Source organism: Cydia splendana, chromosome 13 (assembly GCF_910591565.1).
Source record: "Cydia splendana chromosome 13, ilCydSple1.2, whole genome shotgun sequence".
Taxonomy (NCBI): Eukaryota; Metazoa; Arthropoda; class Insecta; order Lepidoptera; family Tortricidae; genus Cydia; species Cydia splendana.
In genome coordinates, this window is record NC_085972.1 from 14,866,159 (window position 1) to 14,888,290 (window position 22,132).

Sequence of the window (22,132 nt, forward strand, 5' to 3'; positions counted from 1 at the left end):
CTGAAAATCAGTATCAATCTAAGCATTCGAATGAACGCAATTTCAAATTAAATTGACTTGAAAATCTTTACGACCGAATATTCGATAAGAATAAAATAACCAATATAAGATTTCCGATTTAACCAAAGAAACGTTATGTTCAAACAAGTGATGAATAATAATAAGCGAAAATTATTTATTTTATTTTGTATTTTATACCTCACGCCATTATCCCAATGTAAAGTCGCTCACAGGCGAAATGATGATGTGGGTAAGTCAGTAAGCGCCACTTGCACCATCCCACTAACCCGGGGTTACCTGGTTAAACCGTTAACCCAGTGTCTAATTGTAACAATGGTAATTTCAGGTTTAACCGGTTAACGCCGGGTTAGTGGGTTGGTGCAAGTGGCGCTAAGGCATATAAATATTTTGTTCTTTTATCAATTAATGACATTCATTTGTCCCATAGTAGGGTTCCGTACCCTAGACAGTCATGAATTCATGATCCGTATTCCGTAATAATAGGTGGGTAGGTGTATGGTAAAATTTACACAGAATATAATATAATAAGTATAATAACAAATAATAAGAACTGGCCAAGCGGGAGTTGGTTATAACCTCTTATTTTCTAATTTTTAGTCATATTTTAGATTTTTCTCTGAGGTTTGAACACATGATTTTTCACCGTCACACGCACACGTATGAAAGGTACGGATTCCTCTGACCGCAATTCCGAATCGCGCTTGACAAAAATTAACCAATTGCATTTGTTTTATTCAGGAACAAACACAGAGCAACCAAACTCAGCGATAGCTGATGGTAAAATATTTTTTATGACATATATTAAAGTAAGTAGGGCTGATCTAGGATCTAGGGCTGATCTGAGAGCCTACCGCGAACCACTTTCGACGTGTTGTCTCTCTGTCGCACTTATAAATTCGTACGTAAGTGTATGTGCTCTATAAATACCGAAGTTTCTTCATTTTACTTACTCTTTAATCTCTATTATTCTTTAGAATCGAAAGGAGACCAGCCAAACGCAATCGGAGTTGATGGTAATATTAACTTAATTTTGTATAAAATGCTATAATAGCCTCCACTCTCGTCTTCGACCTTATAGACATCGTTAAAAACTTGCAATCCCATTTTTACCCCTAAAGATGCCTTTCCACTGAGAGGGACGTGCTTGAATCAACCAATAGCATTTGTTGTAATCCAGCGGAGCGGAGAAGAGATGTGGATTATAATTAAATATTTTGTTATTGTTTAGGTCCCGAAGGAGATCAACCAATAAACGAAGTTGACGGTAAAATTCATTTAGTTTTGTATAATTAAAGTAAATATAGGTACTATAAAAGCCTCCGCCCGTGACTTCGTCCTCAAAGATATTGTCAAAAACTTTCAACCCAATTTTTACCCCTTAACGCCGCCTTTCCACTGAGGCGGAGATGAGAGGAGACGTGCGGAAATCAACCAATTTGTTGTCATCCAGCGGAGCGGAGAAGAGATGTGGATTACAACCAATGTTACTGGTTGATTCCTGTACGACTTTTCTCATCTCCGCCTCAGTGGAAAGGCAGCTTTAAGAGGGTAAAAATTTGGTTGGAGTTTCTTATTTAACTTTTTTATTATTGTTTAGGTCCCGCAGGAGATCAACCAGTAGACGAAGTTGACGGTAAAATTAATTTAATTTTGTATAAAGTAGTGAATAGAATCAGGCGTTACTTTGCGGAAATCCATACTAATTAAAACCAAAATATTATTTTGCTAATCCGCGAAAAGATACCGTGCTAGTCAATCAGTGCTAACCCGTTATACTTACTTGCGTATTTTTACATGCAATTAATATTCCCACCCTCCCACCGCAAAAATAAATACGCAAATAAATATAACAAACCACCACCAAAAGAATAAACCTCGACACGTGTTTCGCCTCTCTACGAGGCATCCTCAGGAGTTGTTGACGGTCTGACGCCCGGCAACGGAATGACCTGCCATATTTATACCTTGACCACTCCCCCTACCTTTGCTTTTTTTTTACTTTTGTTTGCGAAAAGGGATTGCGTTTGGGTGTTCTGGAACAACTGGAAATAATTAGGTACAACAATAGGGGCATGATTATTAACGAACAATTGAATGTTGCGTCATCGCCGTTATTACGAATTTTTCCATCTCACTCACACTTGCACGGTAGGGGGAGTGGTCAAGGTATAAATATGGCCGACCATTCTAGACAGGTCATTCCGTTGCCGGGCGTCAGACCGTCAACAACTCCTGAGGATGCCTCGTAGAGAGGCGAAACACGTGTCGAGGTTTATTCTTTTGGTGGTGGTTTGTTATATTTATTTGCGTATTTATTTTTGCGGTGGGAGGGTGGGAATATTAATTGCATGTAAAAATACGCAAGTAAGTATAACGGGTTAGCACTGATTGACTAGCACGGTATCTTTTCGCGGATTAGCAAAATAATATTTTGGTTTTAATTAGTATGGATTTCCGCAAAGTAACGCCTGATTCTATTCACTATTTGAAAACGGCTTGCGTGGCCGAACAGGCACGACTTTATGTCAAACTAACCAAACAACATCGTGCAGCTGTCCAGAATGTTTGGTTTAACGTACAATGGTTTGGAGTACCACTAAAAAGAACCGCTAAATTTAAGTACTTGGGTCACTGGGTCACGGAGTGTCTCTCGGATGACCTGGACATTGAGAGGGAGCGTAGGGCGCTGGCTGTTCGGGGGAATATGTTGGCCCGCAGGTTTGCGCGATGCAGTAATGAAGTTAAAATTACTTTGTTTAAGGCGTTTTGCCAGTCTTTTTATTCGTGCTGCCTGTGGGTGAACTATACTCAGCGGGCAGTCAGTGCCTTAAGGGTGCAATATAATAACACGCTCAGGATGCTGTTGGGACTGCCCAGGTGCTGCAGCGCACCGGGCATGTTTGCGGAAATGCGAGTAGACGGCTTCCATGCCATTGTTCGAAAGCGGGTCGCCTCCATCATGCGCCGTGTGCGTGGGAGTAACAACGGCATTCTGAGTGTGATCGCTAGCTGTTTGGACTCCCCCATAGCGAGACACTGGAATAGTTTGCATGTAAATAATTGACTGAATTTTAACTATTATTATTATTTATTTTATGTTTGTAATTCCAAAATGTACCTTTTATTTTTTGTGTAAGACTGAATACTTTAATTTTTAATTTTATTATTTTAATCATTTTTAATAATGTATTGTTTTATTATTGTGTACGTAATTTTAATTATTTTAATTTAATATGGATCATCTGTTATCTGCAATAAAGAATTGAATATGAATATGAATATGAATATAACCAACAGTGCAAGCGTTTGAATGTTGTTCCTAATTACATCCATTTCCGCTGTAGTAGTACTTCCAGGGCTGCTAAATTGGCTATTAATAGGGCTCAGAAAATATGGTTGAACGAAGAATCTCGCCACTGGTTTTCAGTAAGGGATAATTTGAAATTGCATCTTAAGGTGTTATATTCAGAACTTTCATTTAAGTTGCATAATATCGAATTCGATATTCTGGACCAGAAGGCGAGATACTTTGCTTCTGAACTTGCACACCAGATGTATACTACCCAGCTTAACAAATTGCATAGGTTAACAGAGTCGAGTTCTGGTTCATTTTTAAGGAGAAGGGATGTGCAAGTAACAACTCACCATGTTTTCCATCCTCGAGTCAAGAATTTAACTAATGTGGAGTTCTCAGAAAATGAAATTGGGCTTTTAGATAAAGGTTTGAAGTATAATTTCCAGACAAAAATTACTCATAGAACATTAGAAAATTTGGCAGTGGATTCTGAGGTTGCAATAGTGCGGGGCCGTGGTGATGTAGATACAAAGACCATGGTGGCTAATGTTATCAAGAGTACTAGTCCAGCACAGAATGCGTGTGTTGATTCTGATGTTTTGCTGCTAAGATCTATACAACAGAAAGTGCAAGACAGTGATTTGGTGGTTTCAAAGGCAGATAAAGGCAACTGCATTGTGATTATGGAGAAGGGACAGTATAATCAGAAAGTACTAGACCTTATTCAAGGTGACGGATTTTCGAGATTGCAAAGAGACCCAACTCCAGGGTTCCAGAAAGATCTTAGACAAGCAGTTAAGAATTCTTCGTTTGTTTTTGAAACCGAACATCAGAAGAGTATGGTTGTGCCTATGAATCCACGAGCTCCTATTCTTTATGGACTTCCCAAAATTCATAAGGATAATATCCCAGTTCGTCCAGTGGTCTCATATTTGGGTGCGCCAACTTATAATCTGGCAAAAAGGTTGAATTCCATTATAAGAGACAAGTCCCAGTTCCAGCCGAAATATTGCTTGAAAAATAGCTTGCAGTTAATAGAAAAGATCCAGGACATTAACATACCAGATAATGCTGTTCTTCTTTCATTGGATGTAGACAGTTTGTTTACAAATGTGCCATATGGGGAGACTTTGGAGATTATTAAGGGTCTTTTTGAAAGGCAACTTTTACATCCAGGGGAAGTAGATGAATTGATAGATCTAACAGCGATTTGTATGAAACAAAATTATTTCAGATTTGGGGGACAGTATTATTTGCAAAGTGATGGTTTGGCTATGGGTTCACCACTAAGTCCTTTAATGGCTGATATTTTTATGGACCATTTTGAGAACCAGCATATTGTGGGCAACAATAATATATTATACTATTTTAGATACGTGGATGATTTGATTATTTGTTGGACGGGTAGTATGGGCCTGCTGGATGCATTTATTGCTGAAATTAATGGTAAGCATCCAAAAATTAAGTTTAAAAAGGAACTAGAGCAAGACAACTCATTGAATTTTCTAGATTTAACAATCACTAAAGTAAACAACAGGCATCAGTTCAAAATTTACCGTAAGCCTACACATACCGATACAGTTATCCCGGCTTCTTCCACGCATCCGTGGCAGCATAAGTTGGCTGCTTTTCATTGTTATGTGCATAGAATGTTGACTGTGCCTCTTTCTGATGAACACTATCAGATTGAATTAAATAATATTTATCACTTAGCAGTTTCGAATGGTTACGATAAGTCTGTTGTGGATGGTATCATCAGGAAAAAGCGGAATAGTATGGTTAACACTATGTTGTATGCGGCACGATCCTCTGAACCGATTAAAAAATATAAAGCGAGCATAACTTATGTTGGCAAGTTGTCTGATGCAATTTACAAAATTTTGAAGTCTAACGACATTCCTGTGGCCTTTAAGACAAATAATACTTTGCACTCAAAGCTTTGCAATGGCAAAGATAAGATCGAGAATGGGAAAAAGTCTGGAGTTTATAAGCTTACCTGTGACGATTGCAATAAAGTGTATGTGGGGCAAACGGGCCGTAGTTTCACTACTAGGTATAAAGAGCATGTTGCGTCATATAGACATAACCATCCAGAGAAGTCCAATTTTGCAAAGCACTTATTAGATACAGGTCACACTTTATCTGAGAATCATTCTTTTGATATTTTACATGTTTGCGAAAAGGGATTGCGTTTGGGTGTTCTGGAACAACTGGAAATAATTAGGTACAACAATAGGGGCATGATTCTTAACGAACAATTGAATGTTGCGTCATCGCCGTTATTACGAATTTTTCCATCTCACTCACACTTGCACGGTAGGGGGAGTGGTCAAGGTATAAATATGGCCGACCATTCTAGACAGGTCATTCCGTTGCCGGGCGTCAGACCGTCAACAACTCCTGAGGATGCCTCGTAGAGAGGCGAAACACGTGTCGAGGTTTATTCTTTTGGTGGTGGTTTGTTATATTTATTTGCGTATTTATTTTTGCGGTGGGAGGGTGGGAATATTAATTGCATGTAAAAATACGCAAGTAAGTATAACGGGTTAGCACTGATTGACTAGCACGGTATCTTTTCGCGGATTAGCAAAATAATATTTTGGTTTTAATTTGTATAAAGTAAATATACTAGCATCCGCCCGTGACTTCGTCTTCAAAGATATTGTCAAAAACTTTCAACCCAATTTTTACTCTCTCTCTCTCTCTCTCTTAAAGCTGCCTTTCCACTGAGGCGGAGATGAGAGGAAACGTGCGGGAATCAACTAATTTGTTGTCATCCAGCGGAGCGGAGAAGAGATGTGGATTACAACCAATGCTATTGGTTGGGTCCCGCACGTCTTCTCTCATTTCCGCCGCAGTGGAAATGCAGGCTAAGGGTTGAGTAAAAAATCCTGTTTTTATAATGCTCAAAGCTTTCGTCTCTAGAAATGATGACATCGTGTAAATAATTATATTATTTTATATAACGCTAGCAAATAAAAACGTCTAAACAATCGGAAATAAGCATCACGATATGAAGATCGTTTACAAAACCTGTAAACCTAGTCCCGTTTCTTTATATAACTTTTTTAATTATTGTTTAGGTCCCGAAGTTGTTAACGGTAAAATTCATTTAATTTTGTATAAAGTAAATACTAGCCTCCGTCCCTGACTTCATTTTCATAGATATTGTAAAAAAAACTTTCAACCCAATTTTTACCCCTTAAAGCTGCCTTTCCACAAAGGCGGAGATGAGAGGAGACGTGCGAGAATCAACCAATTTGTTGTCATCCAGCGGAGCGGAGAAGAGATGTGGATTACAACCAATGCTTTGCTATTGGTTGATTCCCGCACGTCTTCTCTCATTTCCGCCGTAGGGGAAATGCAGGCTAAGGGTTGAGTAAAAAACCTGTTTTTATAATGCTCAAAGCTTTCGTCTCTAGACATGATGACATCGTGTAAATAATGATATTATTTTATAAAACGCTAGCAAATAAAAACGTATAAAAGGATCGTTGATAAAACCTTATCCCGTTTCTTATTTAACTTTTTTTATTATTGTTTAGGTCCCGAAGGAGATCAACCAATAGACGAAGTTGACGGTAAAATTAATTTAATTTTTTATACATTAAATATACCAGCCTCCGCCCGTGACTTCGTCCTCAAAGATATTGTCAAAAACTTTCAACCCAATTTTTACCCTCTTAAAGCTGCCTTTCCACTGAGGTGGAGATGAGAGGAGACGTGCGGGAATCAACCAATTCACTTCAAAGCTTTTGTCTCTAGGAATAATGACATCATGTAAATAATGAGATTATTTTATATAACGCTAGCAAATAAAAACGTCTAAATAATCGGAAATAAGCATCACGATATGAGGATCGTTTACAAAACCTGTTAACCTAGTCCCGTTTCTTTATATAACTTTTTTAATTATTGTTTAGGTCCCGAAGATGTTAACGGTAAAATTCATTTAATTTTGTATAAAGTAAATACTAGCCTCCGTCCCTGACTTCATCCTCATAGATATTGTAAAAAAACTTTCAACTCAATTTTTACCCCTTAAAGCTAGGAATAGTGACATCATGTAAATAATGAGATTATTTTATATAACGCTAGTAAATAAAAACGTCTAGATAATCGGAAATAAGCATCACGATATGAGGATCGTTTACAAAACCTGTTAACCTAGTCCCGATTCTTTATATAACTTTTTTAATTATTGTTTAGGTCCCGAAGATGTTAACGGTAAAATTCATTTAATTTTGTATAAAGTATATACTAGCCTCCGTCGCTGACTTAATTTTCATAGATATTGTAAAAAAATTTCAACCCAATTTTTACCTCTTAAAGCTGCCTTTCCACAGAGGCGGAGATGAGAGGAGACGTGCGGGAATCAACTAATTTGTTGTCATCCAGCGGAGCGGAGAAGAGATGTGGATTACAACCAATGCTATTGGTTGATTCCCGTACGTTCCCGCCTCAGTGGAAATCTAGCCTAAGGGTTGAGTAAACCCCCTTTTTATAATGTTCTCCCTTCAAAGCTTTCGTCTCTAACTAGGAATAATGACATCATGTAAATAATGAGATTATTTTATATCACTACCAAATAAAAACGTCTAAATAATGGAAAATAAGCATCACGATATGAAGATCGTGTACGAAACCTGGACTAGGTTTTATAAACTATTATTTATATTAACTTTTTTAATTATTGTTTAGGTCCCGAAGAAGATCAACCAATAAACGAAGTTGACGGTAAAATTCATTTAATTTTGTACGTCTAAATATACTAGCCTCCGTCCCTGACTTCATTCTCATAGATATTGTAAAAAACTTTCAACTCAATGTTTACCCCTTAAAGCTGCCTTTCCACTGCGGCGGAGATGAGACGTGCGGGAAACAACCGATTTGTTGTCAGCCAGCGGAGAAGTGTGGATTACAACTAATGCAATGCTATTGATTGCCGTAGGTACGTCTTCTCTCATTTTCGCCTCAGTGGAAAAACAGCCTAAGGGTTGAGTTAAAAAAAAACGTTTTTGTAATGCTCTCCTTCAAAGCTTTTGTCTCTAGGAATGATGACATCGTGTAAATTAATGATATTATTTTATACAACGCTAGCAAATAAAAACGTATAAAAGGATCGGTCAAACTTCTATGAAATTATGACATATAAATAACACTTGCACTGTGTGGGCTATCAAAATCGCTGCAGACTTTTCTTGGTCTAACTCTATTTAACTTTTTTTATTATTGTTTAGGTCCCGAAGGAGATCAATCAATAAACGAAGATGACGGTAAAATTCATTTCATTTTGTATTTGACTAACCTCCGCCGGAGACTGCGTCCTCAAAGATATCGTTATTATACTTTAAACCAAATTTTACCCTCTTAAGGCCCAGTAAAGATAAGCACAAAAACGTCTGAAATGGTGGTGAAATATTGGAGGTACGCGTGTATATATTTATTTAATTAATTTTGTGTATTATTTCATAGTTACCAAAGAAGATCAACCAAACTCAATCGACGCAGATGGTAAAAACACAATATTTTTTTAATAAAACGATTATTTAATGAAATATATATTAAGTTTTTAAAAATACCGAAGTAATCTCCCTAGCAATGTTATGTTAATGTTAGCGTTTTATGGGTTGTTAATTCGGTTTGTTTCATACTCAGGTACAAATGGACAGAAGCAAAAGCTAGATGGTAATAAAAGAATCAAGAATATTCCACGTCACATCGTACGATTTATTAGATGATAAGAAACCTCTCAGATCAGATTATAAAAGTTAAATGCCAGTTCTGGGCTACGCTAATCCAGCCATACCCATATACCCATTTTAACGCTTTTCCAGTTGAATCCTAAAACTCTCTGGGTCTGCAGGCGGTCTGGACGCGTCGGCAGGCGCCGGCCGATGCGAGCCGAGCCGAACGACGACTTTTTCGCTCTTATTGCGTGGACATAAAGCTTTTTCCTATCGGCTTTTGCCTAATGCGCGTCGATATATCTGGGGAGACCCCTACTCGTACACGGCTATGAGTTGACATTTGGCATTTACGCTATAGCGTCAACTCATGATAGCCGTACTAATGCCAATTAGCTTGCAATTAGCGCAACCACTAGTTGTTCCGAAAGCGACTGCTAATACTGCCATCTAACCTCTCAGTGTTGGCCGTAATGGTTAATTTTAATTAACAATTAATCAATTGCATTAACCATTAATTCCGCAATTAATCAATTGCATTACGCATCAATGTAATTAAAGTTAGTTAGAATTGAATTTTGAGACGTTTAATTACATTGATTGTCAATCTAATTACCTATTTAATGGCATTAAAGTTTTAAAAAAATAATTAAGATTACTCTCAATTGCATTAACGTTTAATGGATTTTTTTTTTTTCATAAACTAATAAGTAATTAATGTTATTTTTGCTTGGAACTATTAAAATTATAAATATAAATAACCATATTAATGGAAAATTTAGGGAAAGCCCCAGCTGACCGTCGTCATTCATGAGGTGGAGACAAATGGGAATTATTTATAATTATGCAGCGCCTATTCCCATCTGTTTCGGTGGGGACAAGTGGGAATACGCCCGATATTGGTGTTCCCATTTGTACCCACCCCAATAAGGTGGGGACAAATGGACAATATTTTTATGCAGGGTTTTCCCATATATTCCCCGCGGAGACAAATGGGAATTCACCCATTATTGGCAATAATGGGTGCATTATTGGTGTATACCCATTTATCCCCGCCCCAATGAGGTGGGGAAAAATGGAAATTATTTCTATGCAGCGTCTTTTCCCATATGTTCCTCGCGGGGACAAATGGGAATACATTCATTATTGGTGTATTCCTGTTTGTCCCTGCCATATGTGAGTTGGAGACAAATAAGAAACGGAGACAAATGGGATTTATATGCAGCGCCTATTCCATCTGTTCCAGGCGGGAACAAATGGGAAAACATCGGAAAATGATGTGTTTCCATTTGTCTCCACACCAATAAGGTGGGGACAAATGGGAATTATTTATAATTAAGTATGCAGCGCCTATTCCCATCTGTTCCCGGTGGAGACAAATGGGAATACACCCATTATTGGTAATTATTGGTGATAATGGGTGCATTATTTGTGTATTCCCATTTGTCCCCGCCCCAATGAGGTGGGGAAAAATGGAAAATATTTTTATGCAGCGTCTTTTCCCATATGTTCCTCGCGGGGACAAATGGGAATACACTCATTATTGGTGTATTCCTATTTGTTCCTGCCATATGTGAGTGGATACAAATGGGAAACGGGGACAAATGGGATTTATATGCAGCGCCTATTCCATCTGTTCCAGGCGGGAACAAATGGGCAAACATCGGAAAATGATGTGTTTCCATTTGTCTCCACACCAATAAGCTGGGGACAAATGGGAAATATTTATATGCAGTCTTTTCCTATATGTTCCCCACGGGGACAAATGGGAATACACCCATTATTTACATTACTGCTCTTCCAAGTGCTCATCAAGACGAGTCAGGTGACCAAAATAGCATTTGCCTATATTGCACCAAACCTGAGTTCCACTAGACCTTTGATCCCTTGGACGCCTTTATAAAATTACGATATTTATTCTTGTTAATTGTTAATTATCAATCACATTTTTAATTTTCATTAAAAATTTATTTAATTTTTAATGGTTTGTAAAGCAATAACCATTAATTATTTTTAATTGTTAGTGGTTCGAAATAAATTAATATTAATGCAATTTGATGTTCAATGCAATTGATAATTAATTTTCCTTCAATGGTTAATGGTTAATGGCAATTAACCTATTCAATTGTTAATTTTTAATGGTCAATTGCATTAACGTTCGGTCAACACTGTAACCTTTCAACCCGGAAGAAAAAATATTCAGTATGGCGTATTAGGAATTATTCAATTTCTTCACCTTTTTTTCCTAATTGAAAAGCGTCAGGTCAATATCAAATGTTATTTCGTACAGAAGTGTCAAGAATCTGGGCACTGTTTTGAAATTTGCTCTTCTAAAGCTTCCTACACGGTCAAGACAAACTTTAGATACAATTCAGACGTTGTTAAAAACCGACCTATGTACAAAATTAACCTTTTTTTTATTGCAGATCCAGAAAATCCCAATGGATGTTGGATATCATTAAACGAACAAAGTCATTTTGCGAAAATGAGTCAACTGGAGAGTAAGCGACGTTTTCCATTTTATAAATATTTCTTTGAAGGCACACACGCTACGCTCACGAGCGTAGCGTGTGTGCCTTCAAAGAATTATTCTGCACAGATTATAATTCTGCTACAAACGGAATTTGCTACGGGCTACGGGCGGTGTTTTTCGTAGCGCTGCGTCTTACGTAAGCGAACAACTCGCGAACGCGACGTGGCGCGGCGCGGCGGGCCCGAGGCGTTCGCCGAGACGAGATCACCCACGTAGGACACTTCTATAGGTATCAAAGGATTGATTCACCCCGCGCCGCATCGCTTCGCTTCGCGTTCGCGTGTTGTCCGCCTACGTAGTACACTGCGTAGCGCAGCATTAGTTCCTACGTCGTGTACCCTGATCTGCTAGCATGAGTTGCGTTCTCGCGCGCGACTCCATACATCTAGCGCGACTTCCAAGTATGGTCTCGCGCGCGAGAACGCAACTTATGCTAGACCGCCTGTCGTTACTTGGCGCAAAACTAAGCGGTGAGTCAGAGCCTACCGCAAAACACGAAAATCGAAACTTCATTATCTCTGTTTCTCTATCTCGAGCGAGAGAGAGGTAGAGTTGTTGAGCTGGACTCGCAACAGTAGTGCCGCTGCTGGTAGTACCTATTACGCATAAAACTTAGATTTAGAGCCAAAAATTAAGAAGTCTTTATCAAAAAAAAATTGGTGTCAATTCTGTAGGTACTTTTATTACAACCGTTGTCTATTTATCATTAACAGAAAAGTACAAGGACGTCAGGGAAGCATACGCAAAGGCTATAGACACGCAAAAATTCAATGAGAGAATGCTGGAGGTAAGACTTAGGGCTGATTTAGACGCCGCGCGAACTCGCATGCGATTTTAGTTACATAGCGGACTGTTGGTTACGTCCAATTCAACCGACCGATCAAAAACCGCAATGTAATGAAACTCGCATGCGAGTTCTCGTATCGTCTAAATGAGCCCCAGCTTTCCGATGCGTACGCGTCTTCATACTAACGAGCAATTTTTCATATATAAAATGCGGCTCGATACTGATAGATGTGATTCCACTCTTACTTCCAACCAATTTTATGGTTCTTGTAATTTTTTTTTCTGTGGTCCCTTATCACTAACGGGTTAAGATCTACTGCTCTAGAGACATAATGAAGAGTTTCATGGTACCTCCTTATTATTATTTGTAGTTATATCCTCCTAAAGGCTGGCGTCCACTAGACTCGCCGAGGCGAATCGAATCGAATCGCAATAATTCGCCTCCTATATTTTCTATGCAACTGCGTCCATTGGATCGTCCATCGTCATTTTTCCATTTATCAGTTTGAAAACTTCTTTAATTCTATAGTTCAAAATTCGATTTGATTTTGTCCTTTTAAGGGCCACTTGCACCATTCACTAACCCGGGGTTAAATGATTAAACCTGGAGTTACCATGGTTACCAGTATAATTTTACACTGGGTTAACGGTTTAACCGGTTAACCCCGGGCTACAGGGATGGTGCAAGTGGCGCTAAGGCGCTTAGCAGACTGGATACGAGCGGGATGTCGCTATAATACGTGCATAGCGTTATCTCGCTCAAACATCGCAGCGACCGCGAACCGTATCCCGTGTGCTAAGCGCATAAAGGGACGTCGGCACTTAGGACTCTTACGGCCACTTGCATTAACCCACTAACCCGGGGTTAAGCGGTTAAACCGTTGTGTCAAATTGTACTGGTGTCCATGGTAACTCCAGGTTTAACCAGTTAACCCCGGGTTAAAAGAATGGTGCAATTGGCGCTTAAGAGGACACAGACGACCTCAGTTATGAATATGTCAGTTTTTTAGCGCACATTATTATGGTTTAGGCATTGGCGCAAAGGAGAGGTATAGCGGAGCGAGCTCTGCAGAAGTTCGAGGGGAACCCGAACGTGATCCCCGCCGGCCTCAACCTCGGCACCTACTGCATGATGAGGATGCCCGCCTCCGTGCTGTAAGATACTCCTCAAATATCTTCCTTCCCGTTTCATTCTTGGTAGAGTGGTCGTGATCATCAAAGGGGAGGTATAGCGGAGCGAGCTCTCCAGAAGTTCGAGGGGAACCCCAACGTGATCCCCGCCGGCCTCAACCTCGGCACCTACTGCATGATGAGGATGCCCGCCTCCGTGCTGTAAGATATCCTCAAATATCTTCCTTACCGTTTCACTCTTGGTAGAGTGGTCGTGATCATCAAAGGGGAGGTATAGCGGAGCGAGCTCTCCAGAAGTTCGAGGGGAACCCCAACTTGATCCCCGCCGGCCTCAACCTCGGCACCTACTGCATGATGAGGATGCCCGCCTCCGTGCTGTAAGATATACTACTCAAATATCTTCCTTGCCGTTTCACTCTTGGTAGAGTGGTCGTGGTCATCAAAAGAGAGGCATAGCGGAGCGAGCTCTGCAGAAGTTCGAAGGGAACCCGAACGTGACCCCCGCCGGCCTCAACCTCGGCACCTACTACATGATGAGGATGCCCGCCTCCGTGCTGTAAGATATACTCCTCAAATATCTGCCTTGCCGTTTCACTCTTGGTAGAGTGGTCGTGGTCATCAAAGGAGAGGCATAACAGAGCGAGCTCTCGAAAAGTTCGAGGGGAACCTCAACGTGATCCCCGCCGGCGTCAACCTCGGCACCTACTGCATGATGAGGATGCCCGCCTCCGTGCTGTAAGATATACTCCTCAAATATCTTCCTTGCCGTTTCACTCTTGGTAGAGTGATCGTGATCATCAAAGGAGAGGCATAGCGGAGCGAGCTCTCCAGAAGTTCGAGCGGAACCCCAACGTGATCCCCGCCGGCCTCAATCTCGGCAGCTTCTGCATTTTATTCGAAGAGTCAATAGGGCACCAGAAGTATCTCTTCAAAACCCACGAATAGAACGAAAAAAATACGATAGCGTTAAGAATTCGATATAAGGTCACGATTTTATGAATAAGTAGAATTTTTTACCCGGAGAAGGAAATGGCCTCGAGCCAGATAATATCTTTATACAAATTCACTCACAAATGTTACTGTGAAAGAAATCGTAAAAATATCTACGTGATCATTAATACTCTAGCGAGGGTCGCTTTCCTCTCAAAACATAATTTAAAGGGGCCGAGTTTAAATGTCAAAATAAGGTTATCTTTGTGCAGTTCTGAAAGATAAAGGCAACATTATTTCAAGTCATATTTATTTAAGCGTGCGCGGGAAATGTAGCTATGCTCTCTTAAAATATTCAGTTGAGTAGCTTAAGGCATGTTTGAGCGAGAGAACGTTATGCACGTAGCTGTTTTAGGACTTATGAACAGTTGTCGAAAGGTGGCAGTAAATTTACTGTGGCTACAAAAATTACTTTGTCAATCCGCCTCTGTACCTACTAAATTCTCTTTGTCCTTGCTCATTTTTTGTATGTCAACGATCTCTAAGTAAGCAATTGCAGTAATAGGTCATTCGGCAGCGGAATGTGATGTCTGCCCTTTTATTGGTCGTCATTGAAATCCCTCGGCTTCCTAATTCTGACCAAGCTCTAAAAAACCCATTTGCGTAAACTAAATTGCCGTACTAAAAAAAATAATTAAGTAAGTAGGTTGAACTTTATTTTAACCAGAACAGCTATTAGCTACAGTGCGACAGGTAACTTATCTATCCGCTATATGAACGCATATTATTTTGTTTCATTATGCTACTGGGTCTGACCGCAAAAAGTTGTAATTAACGATAAAGAAAAATCCATAGTTACAAGCCTACACAATTACACATAACGTATTTTAAATTTTAATAGGTATGTAAAGCAAAGTACCGCTTTTACAAGAGTACAACTTGTCTCGGCTAGAGCCTATTAAATTAAATAAGGAAGTTACAATTGCATACAAATATATATAGAGAGCAAACCTTTCCCACAGTAAAGACAAAATTAAACCATGTGTTAATATTACTAGCATTCCATATTATAAGTCTTTTAAATGTTTACTTAAGTAGGTACCAGAGGCGGCGCGTCCATAAAAGCCGATTCCCACCGGCTTGCCTGTTTTTGGACGTTTGAGCAGAGTTGTAAAGGAAATATGTAAGCCAAATTACCCGGCTTGCATATGGATATGTTTGACGCGCTGCCACTGGTAGGTACGCAATGTAGGTCAGAAAACTCAGAAACAACAGAACGTTTGCCTAATGATTTTTTAAGACTATTTTGAAGTTTTTATTAGGACTATTTGAGTACAAGAAGGCTTGAACTAGTTTCCCTTTTGATCTCTTGTGTACTTCAGAGGGATTAATCCCTTAATATGCGTTTTCTACATATATCTAAATTTTAACGATATTTTTTAGTTTCTTCTACCGCCTGAAGCTCCGGAACAACACGCGGTTCACTGTCAACTTCATTCACAACGACGTGGAACAACTTACGTTGTCGATGCGTCTGTCGCTCAACGATTTACACCTGGTCGGAGAATATGAGCGCGCGCTCACATCTAGCATGGAGCCATCGCAGTTATACTACAGACCGAATAAAGGAGAAGTCGAGTAAGTAGACTACACCAATATCCTGGAATATATGACACTGATGATGCGTCAGTCCTTCAACGATTACATCTGCTCGGTCAATATATTCGCGTCTAAAGAGGAAGTCAGTATAAATGTTTTGAGCAAGTCTAGAGTTAAAATGAAGTAGCGATAGCATTGCTTGTTAAATTATATATAAGGAATAATATAAGTTGTAATTAATAAATTATCTTTTGACCAGCCAAATTTCAACACCATAACCGGCACTCTTCTCCACTCTATTTACAATAGCTCCTATGCCAGCTGGGACCGATTTACGGGTATCTATTTTATTTGTACCTACCTGAGAATGAGTTCTAGCTGGTGTATTACATAACGTCAAACTTTCTTAAGGAGCCTCTGTGCTGTTGGCTTCGGCCCCACGCATGCCTCCCAACCCAAAGGTCCGGGACCCCATGGTCCCGAGATGTGGAAAGACATACAAATAATTATAATAATGCAGCACACATTTATTTATATATTTATTGATTATATAAATATATCACGCCTGCAGGTTCTTACTGAAAGATGTGAAATACAAGGTGGAGGGACGATACCGGCTTCTCGATGGCAGGTTCCACATCGAGCACATTATATCGGAGATACCGCCTATGCAGATACTTATGCGTGTAAGTTTACAACTTACTTCCATACTTAACAGTATGCACTATTATGCATGCAGCCAGTTTTTGTACAAAGGACCAAATCTAAAAAAAACATCGAGATATAAATTAAAAAATCGTACAGATCGTCGTATTTTTTTGGTTGTTGTTTTGTTCGTTTGAAAAGCTCCTCATTACGGGCGGAATAAATACAAAATCTCAATGTGTCCCAAAAACATGTACTTTTTCCGTTGAGCTACGTTTTTTTTTTTGATGATACGCTCAAAATTATGGCTACAAGTATATTTTTACAGCATAAGGAAGTCTATATGTTATATCACCTAAATTTTATCGAGCGCTCAATGATAAATATTAATCAAGATGGAACCTAACATCTTTTCCTATAGAGGCAACCTAAAGTCCTAAACGAGAAAACATCTGCTGTGACCATCTATTTCAAATATCAAACTATATAAAATCATATTGTACAGTAAACTCTGTTTTTATTATATTTGTTTTCAGTATTCATTAGACAGTGATGGGAAGAGTGTTCCGTTGGATCCTAATAGCTTAAGTATGTTTTCCGAAGTCACAATAAACAATAAAATACTTTGCCATTTTGGAAAACAGTAATAAAAATGATTTCCATTATTGGTTCTAGAGGATTACCTGAACAGAATGCAGACCGACCTCGACCACTGGCTAAAGGACTACTTTAACGACTTTCTCATGCTTTATGAAGTTGAGGAGGCCCAGAAAAACAAGCAAATACAGTAGGTAACCTTCATTTTTCAGTCTTTACCCCACTTGAGTTAAATCCAAGCTACGTTCATTTACAAAACTTGTAGATACCATAGTTACTGAATTGATATAATACGACGACGACTTTTTGGAATTTAAGGTATACCTATTGATTGATGTTTATCTTTTCGGATTTTTACATCCACTCATTTTTAAATTTTGAAGAGGGTCTCAAGGTTTCAACCCGGAGAGATCGTATCGACGAAAAGCGACTGGTGAATATCGAATAATATTTTCTTCGAATGTAAGTTCCGAGAAATTCTTTAGTACGAGCCGAGGAAAGACTCTTTCTTCTGGTTTGGTCGCTGGTTAGATTTAGTTTGTTAATTAATTTATTAGGTCCTCGCATAGGCATAGGTATGTATAAACATGGCACTGATGTTTTTTTTTTACTAGGGAATATGAAAACGAAAGGACGATCCTACTAAATCAATTCGCGGACCAAGTTATGGGCGTGCTGAATGGACGTTTGAGAGAAAAGGGACCAAGCCTCATCATGCCAGACTTTACGCTGAACACTCCCAATGGAATGGTACAATAAGCAACTTATTATTTCAATATAAGGTGCTGGGAAAACTATTAAGTTAGGTATAGGTTTAGCTTAAAAGCTTAGCTTACTATGCCTTAGGCCGGGTTCTCACTATATCGTATCGTAACGACAGTACCTAATTGTACCGTCCTATCCTATACCTATGTGAATACCTCCATTTGAAAATACAGACCACGACGCACGACTATCTGTCGTAGGACGCAGCCTTAGAGCGTTTTTACACTTTTTACCGTTTCCGTTCCTTATCGGATGTAGGATCCTACAATAGGATCCTACGAAAATTGGTTCGACAATGCTACGGTCTGCTTAAAAGGCCAGCATGCCATGCCATGACGTCACGGCAGGCGGCTGATACGCTGTGCCCACCGCGGGTGCCTGAGGGTGTGGGCCTACTGCGAACACCGAAGTTCGGTGTTCCTCGGGCATCTTTACGCCGTAATTGGAGTGAAAGAGAAAGATGCCCACATTTTGCGAACTTCGGTCACACGGCGGAACACGGTCGTCGCGATGCTAACCGAACTGAGCATTCGCTAAAATCTCTCGCTCGTCAATCTACTGTCGCGGGGCGAGGTAATTAGAGTAGGGGCGGGGCGGTGCGTGGCCGTTCTGTATGATAATACCTACTATTTATTACTTATTCTGTGCTTCGGTGTTCACGGTAGGCCCTCTGCTTGACCACACGCCGTGCTGCGGATGACTGCCACATATCAGTAAACTGTATTAAACGATAATTTCGTAAAATTGTTTTCCTGTAGCAAATAAAGCTGTACGATGGTACCGTTCGCGGTCTAGACACCATGTACCGGCGCTCCGTCACCACCGGCAAACATGTCGGCGAAGTGCGCCACGTCAACACCGACATCGGTTTCAGCGGACTAAAGGTACCTCGACTAGTAGAATACTTTAATACGATTCAAATAACATTAGAGCTGTCAAAACCCCACTGAACTGCGCCACTTTTACCTTTCAAGATGTAACTGTTTCACTTTCAGACGGAGTATAGATACGACACGTACGTGACGACCGGCATGCCACCGATGTCCGGGGTGTTCGTGCTCAACTCCGAAGACATCAGCGCACACATGGCTCTCCAGGTCGTCGGATACAAGCCTTCTGTCCCGGACCTACTTTTCACCATCTTGGGACATGGAAAGTAAGTTATTTTAGAGTACACGTACCCGTTGCCCGTCGTGCTTCGTTTTTGTATAAAATACTAAATCAGTAATGTCAAACTAAGTTGACGAGTGCTCATTCAAAAATGTCTGATAACTTTACAAGCTAAATATTCTGTAAGATCCCTTAATTATTTTTATATTAGTTCTTGCCTTTTATATTAATTATTATTTTGCTGATCAGTAACGCAAGCCCCCTTTTCCAGACCATCGCTGACGGTTGAAGGGCCCGCCAGTAGAATAATCGCTAACTTCAAACACCTTTTAGAACATCAGGTCATTTCAATTATGAGCAGCACGCTCATACACCACATACTTTCTTTGAGTGCTTTGACAAAGTGTGGTAAGCATTATTTCAATATTAAATGTTTATTTTTGCTGAGTAGCTTAGGTACCAAGTCAACATATTATTTTATCTTTAAATATGTTATAGATCCGCAACTTCCTGTAAAAGACCATGAAGAGGATAGAGAAAAATATATTACTGAAAAAACAATTACTGAGGATTATGAAGACGACGATATAACTACGCCAATGGAACCTACTAATAATGATGATACAGAAATGCCAGATAATAACGATAATGATGAACCATCTCCCGATAGTAACGATGAACCTACTGAACAGCCAGATACCGAAGACGACCAACAAACCGAACCGCCAGATAATAACGATGAACCTACTGAACAGCCAGATTATACCGAAGATGACCAACAAACTGAACCGCCAGAGAATGATGATAGTGATGAACCAACTGAAGAACCACAATATACTGAGGACGATAGTTCTACTGAACCGGCGTATCCTAACGACGATGATAGCAAGAAACCTGAGTATGCTTTTGTTAGAAAAGAAAGCGTAGAATTAGAACTACCCCCAAAAGATGGTTCAGAAAAAGGAGAATCATATAAAATAGATCATAATGAAACATTCAGTCTGACAAAGTTAAATAATGAAAATGACGGTGATAGAAAAGTATTGGCTGCTGATTACGATGAAACACCAAAAAAAGACTATCGTGGTGAGATAGTAAAGCTTAAGACGAGCGACGGCGAGTCAGACTGATCCGACAAAATATTCCTAAATTAATATAACTAGTATGTATATATATGTATATACTAGTGTAACGAATGATTTTTTCAATATAAATAACATTTACGATTTATTATATCCTTTTCTTAGATTCCTATTACGTGTCTCAATTTCCTATACTACTTAAATGAATGAAATGTTTATAATGTGTATCTATTATACACATTATAAACATTTTATTTAGTATAGGTATTTGACTGTATTTAAAATAAATTATTTTACATGAAGACAGCAGTTATTTTTAGACACAATTTCTATTTTAAAACCCGTGTAAAACTATAAAGAGTAGGTAATTTGATCGTGACGTCACATGCTAGTGTTTCATACAAAGTCCATAGTAGTCTGGGCATTGCATTTGCAGTGATTTTTAATGGGTTTTGATAAAAGGCGCCAGCATAGGTTTTAGGCCAGACAGACGGGATGATCAAACGATCAGAAAAGAAATTGGCGTCAATCTCCAATTAATCACCAATTTTAGATTTATAGTGATATTTGAGCGCTCTAAATTAAAAAAAAAGCTCCCATACGCGAATACTAGCGTCACAAATAGGTATTCTAATTCTTGCGTTCCTGATTTGATCAGACAATCTAGTCAGATTGGTGAATATCTTGCAGAAAACAGCTTGCAATCACTGCACCGCTCGCCGTAGACAGAGTGTTCATCCTCACACCCTAGAACCTAAATGGTCGCGCACTGTGTGGTTTAAGAGAAATTTCCTCCACAGCCAGCAGCGAGCGGGAGGAAATTCGTTGAGAAAAGGGAGCTCATTCCACAATAAGTTGAATAAATTCCCTTTTCTCAAGAGGCTACAGTTGGGCTACAGTATGGAGATCTCGAAAAAAGAAGTGTATAAGTTTTAAAATGGTCGGCAACGCGCATGTAACACCATTAAGGTGGGTCGTAAGCTTGTTAGCCACCCACCGATTACTAAAAAAACACATATACACTGTATTTGTCTAAATTAAAAGTAAACTTTAATAAGTAAAAAAAGTAGGTAACCCTTGCGTTAGTTCATTTCGTTGGGAGGGGGGGGGGGGGCAAATTTGGTGCCTGCCCCGGGCGCCATATACTCTAGCTACGCCACTGTAGGCCCTTCACAATCATTGATATGTCGCAGTAAGATAGATAAAGTCGTTATATAGTTATAACCCTAGGGATATAATTATATGACGCAACATAGTTATATGAAAGCGATTCATTACTATCTTACTAGGTATATAACTATAATACGTCTTTAGTTTAGTGATATAGTTATATTACTGGATTAAGTTTAGTGAAATAATTGTAGGTAGGAGTGCAGCGGTGCGGCGGAGGTATAGTTATATCCCTAGGGATATAGTTATATGCCGTATAGTACGTATTATAATCATATAAATAAATAAATAAATAAATAAATATTAGGGGACATCTTACACAGATCAAACCTAGCCCCAAACTAAGCAAAGCTTGTACTATGGGTACTAGGCGACGATATACATACTTGTATAGATAAATACATACTTATATACATAGAAAACAACCATGACTCAGGAACAAATATTAGTGTTCATCACACAAATAAATGCCCTTACTGGGATTCGAACCCAGGACCATCGGCTTAGCAGACAGGGTCACTATCCACTAGACCAGACCGGTCGTCTACTACTACGATATTCCTAGTAAGATAGTAATTGAAGGTATTAGGAGTGCGGCAGTGCGGCGGAAGTTTAGTTATCTCCCTAGGGATATGGTTATATGCCGTATTATAATCATATTCTGAAAGATTGGTTACCCAGAAATGCAATACAGCTAACAAACATTACTTTGAATGATCCTATACCAAATGAAGAGTTGTCGCTGAGAGAAATATGCCAACAATTATCGCCATTTGGTGGC

The 22,132-nt window shown here is 39.3% G+C and overlaps 1 protein-coding gene across 7 annotated transcripts; it reads left to right on the forward strand.

The window, feature by feature from the left end:
• Positions 1-117: 117 nt before the first annotated feature.
• Positions 118-20,485, forward strand: LOC134796192 (uncharacterized). Of its 7 annotated transcripts, XM_063768206.1 has the most exons (25): positions 118-250; positions 760-798; positions 996-1,034; positions 1,250-1,285; positions 1,619-1,654; positions 6,400-6,417; positions 6,862-6,897; positions 7,240-7,257; positions 7,526-7,543; positions 8,018-8,053; positions 8,557-8,592; positions 8,792-8,830; positions 8,975-9,004; positions 11,430-11,504; positions 12,250-12,323; positions 13,353-13,477; positions 15,827-16,021; positions 16,554-16,668; positions 17,164-17,215; positions 17,303-17,414; positions 17,839-17,974; positions 18,748-18,873; positions 18,985-19,145; positions 19,371-19,507; positions 19,598-20,485. In XM_063768206.1, the coding sequence occupies exons 1-25, from the start codon at positions 136-138 to the stop codon at positions 20,227-20,229; spliced, it is 2,436 nt and encodes an 811-aa protein (XP_063624276.1). In that variant the 5' UTR covers positions 118-135; the 3' UTR covers positions 20,230-20,485. The 7 variants fall into 7 exon arrangements, with proteins under 7 accessions (XP_063624276.1, XP_063624278.1, XP_063624277.1 ...); XM_063768208.1 differs by lacking the exon at positions 7,526-7,543; XM_063768207.1 differs by lacking the exon at positions 6,400-6,417.
• The last annotated feature ends 1,647 nt before the right edge of the window (positions 20,486-22,132 follow it).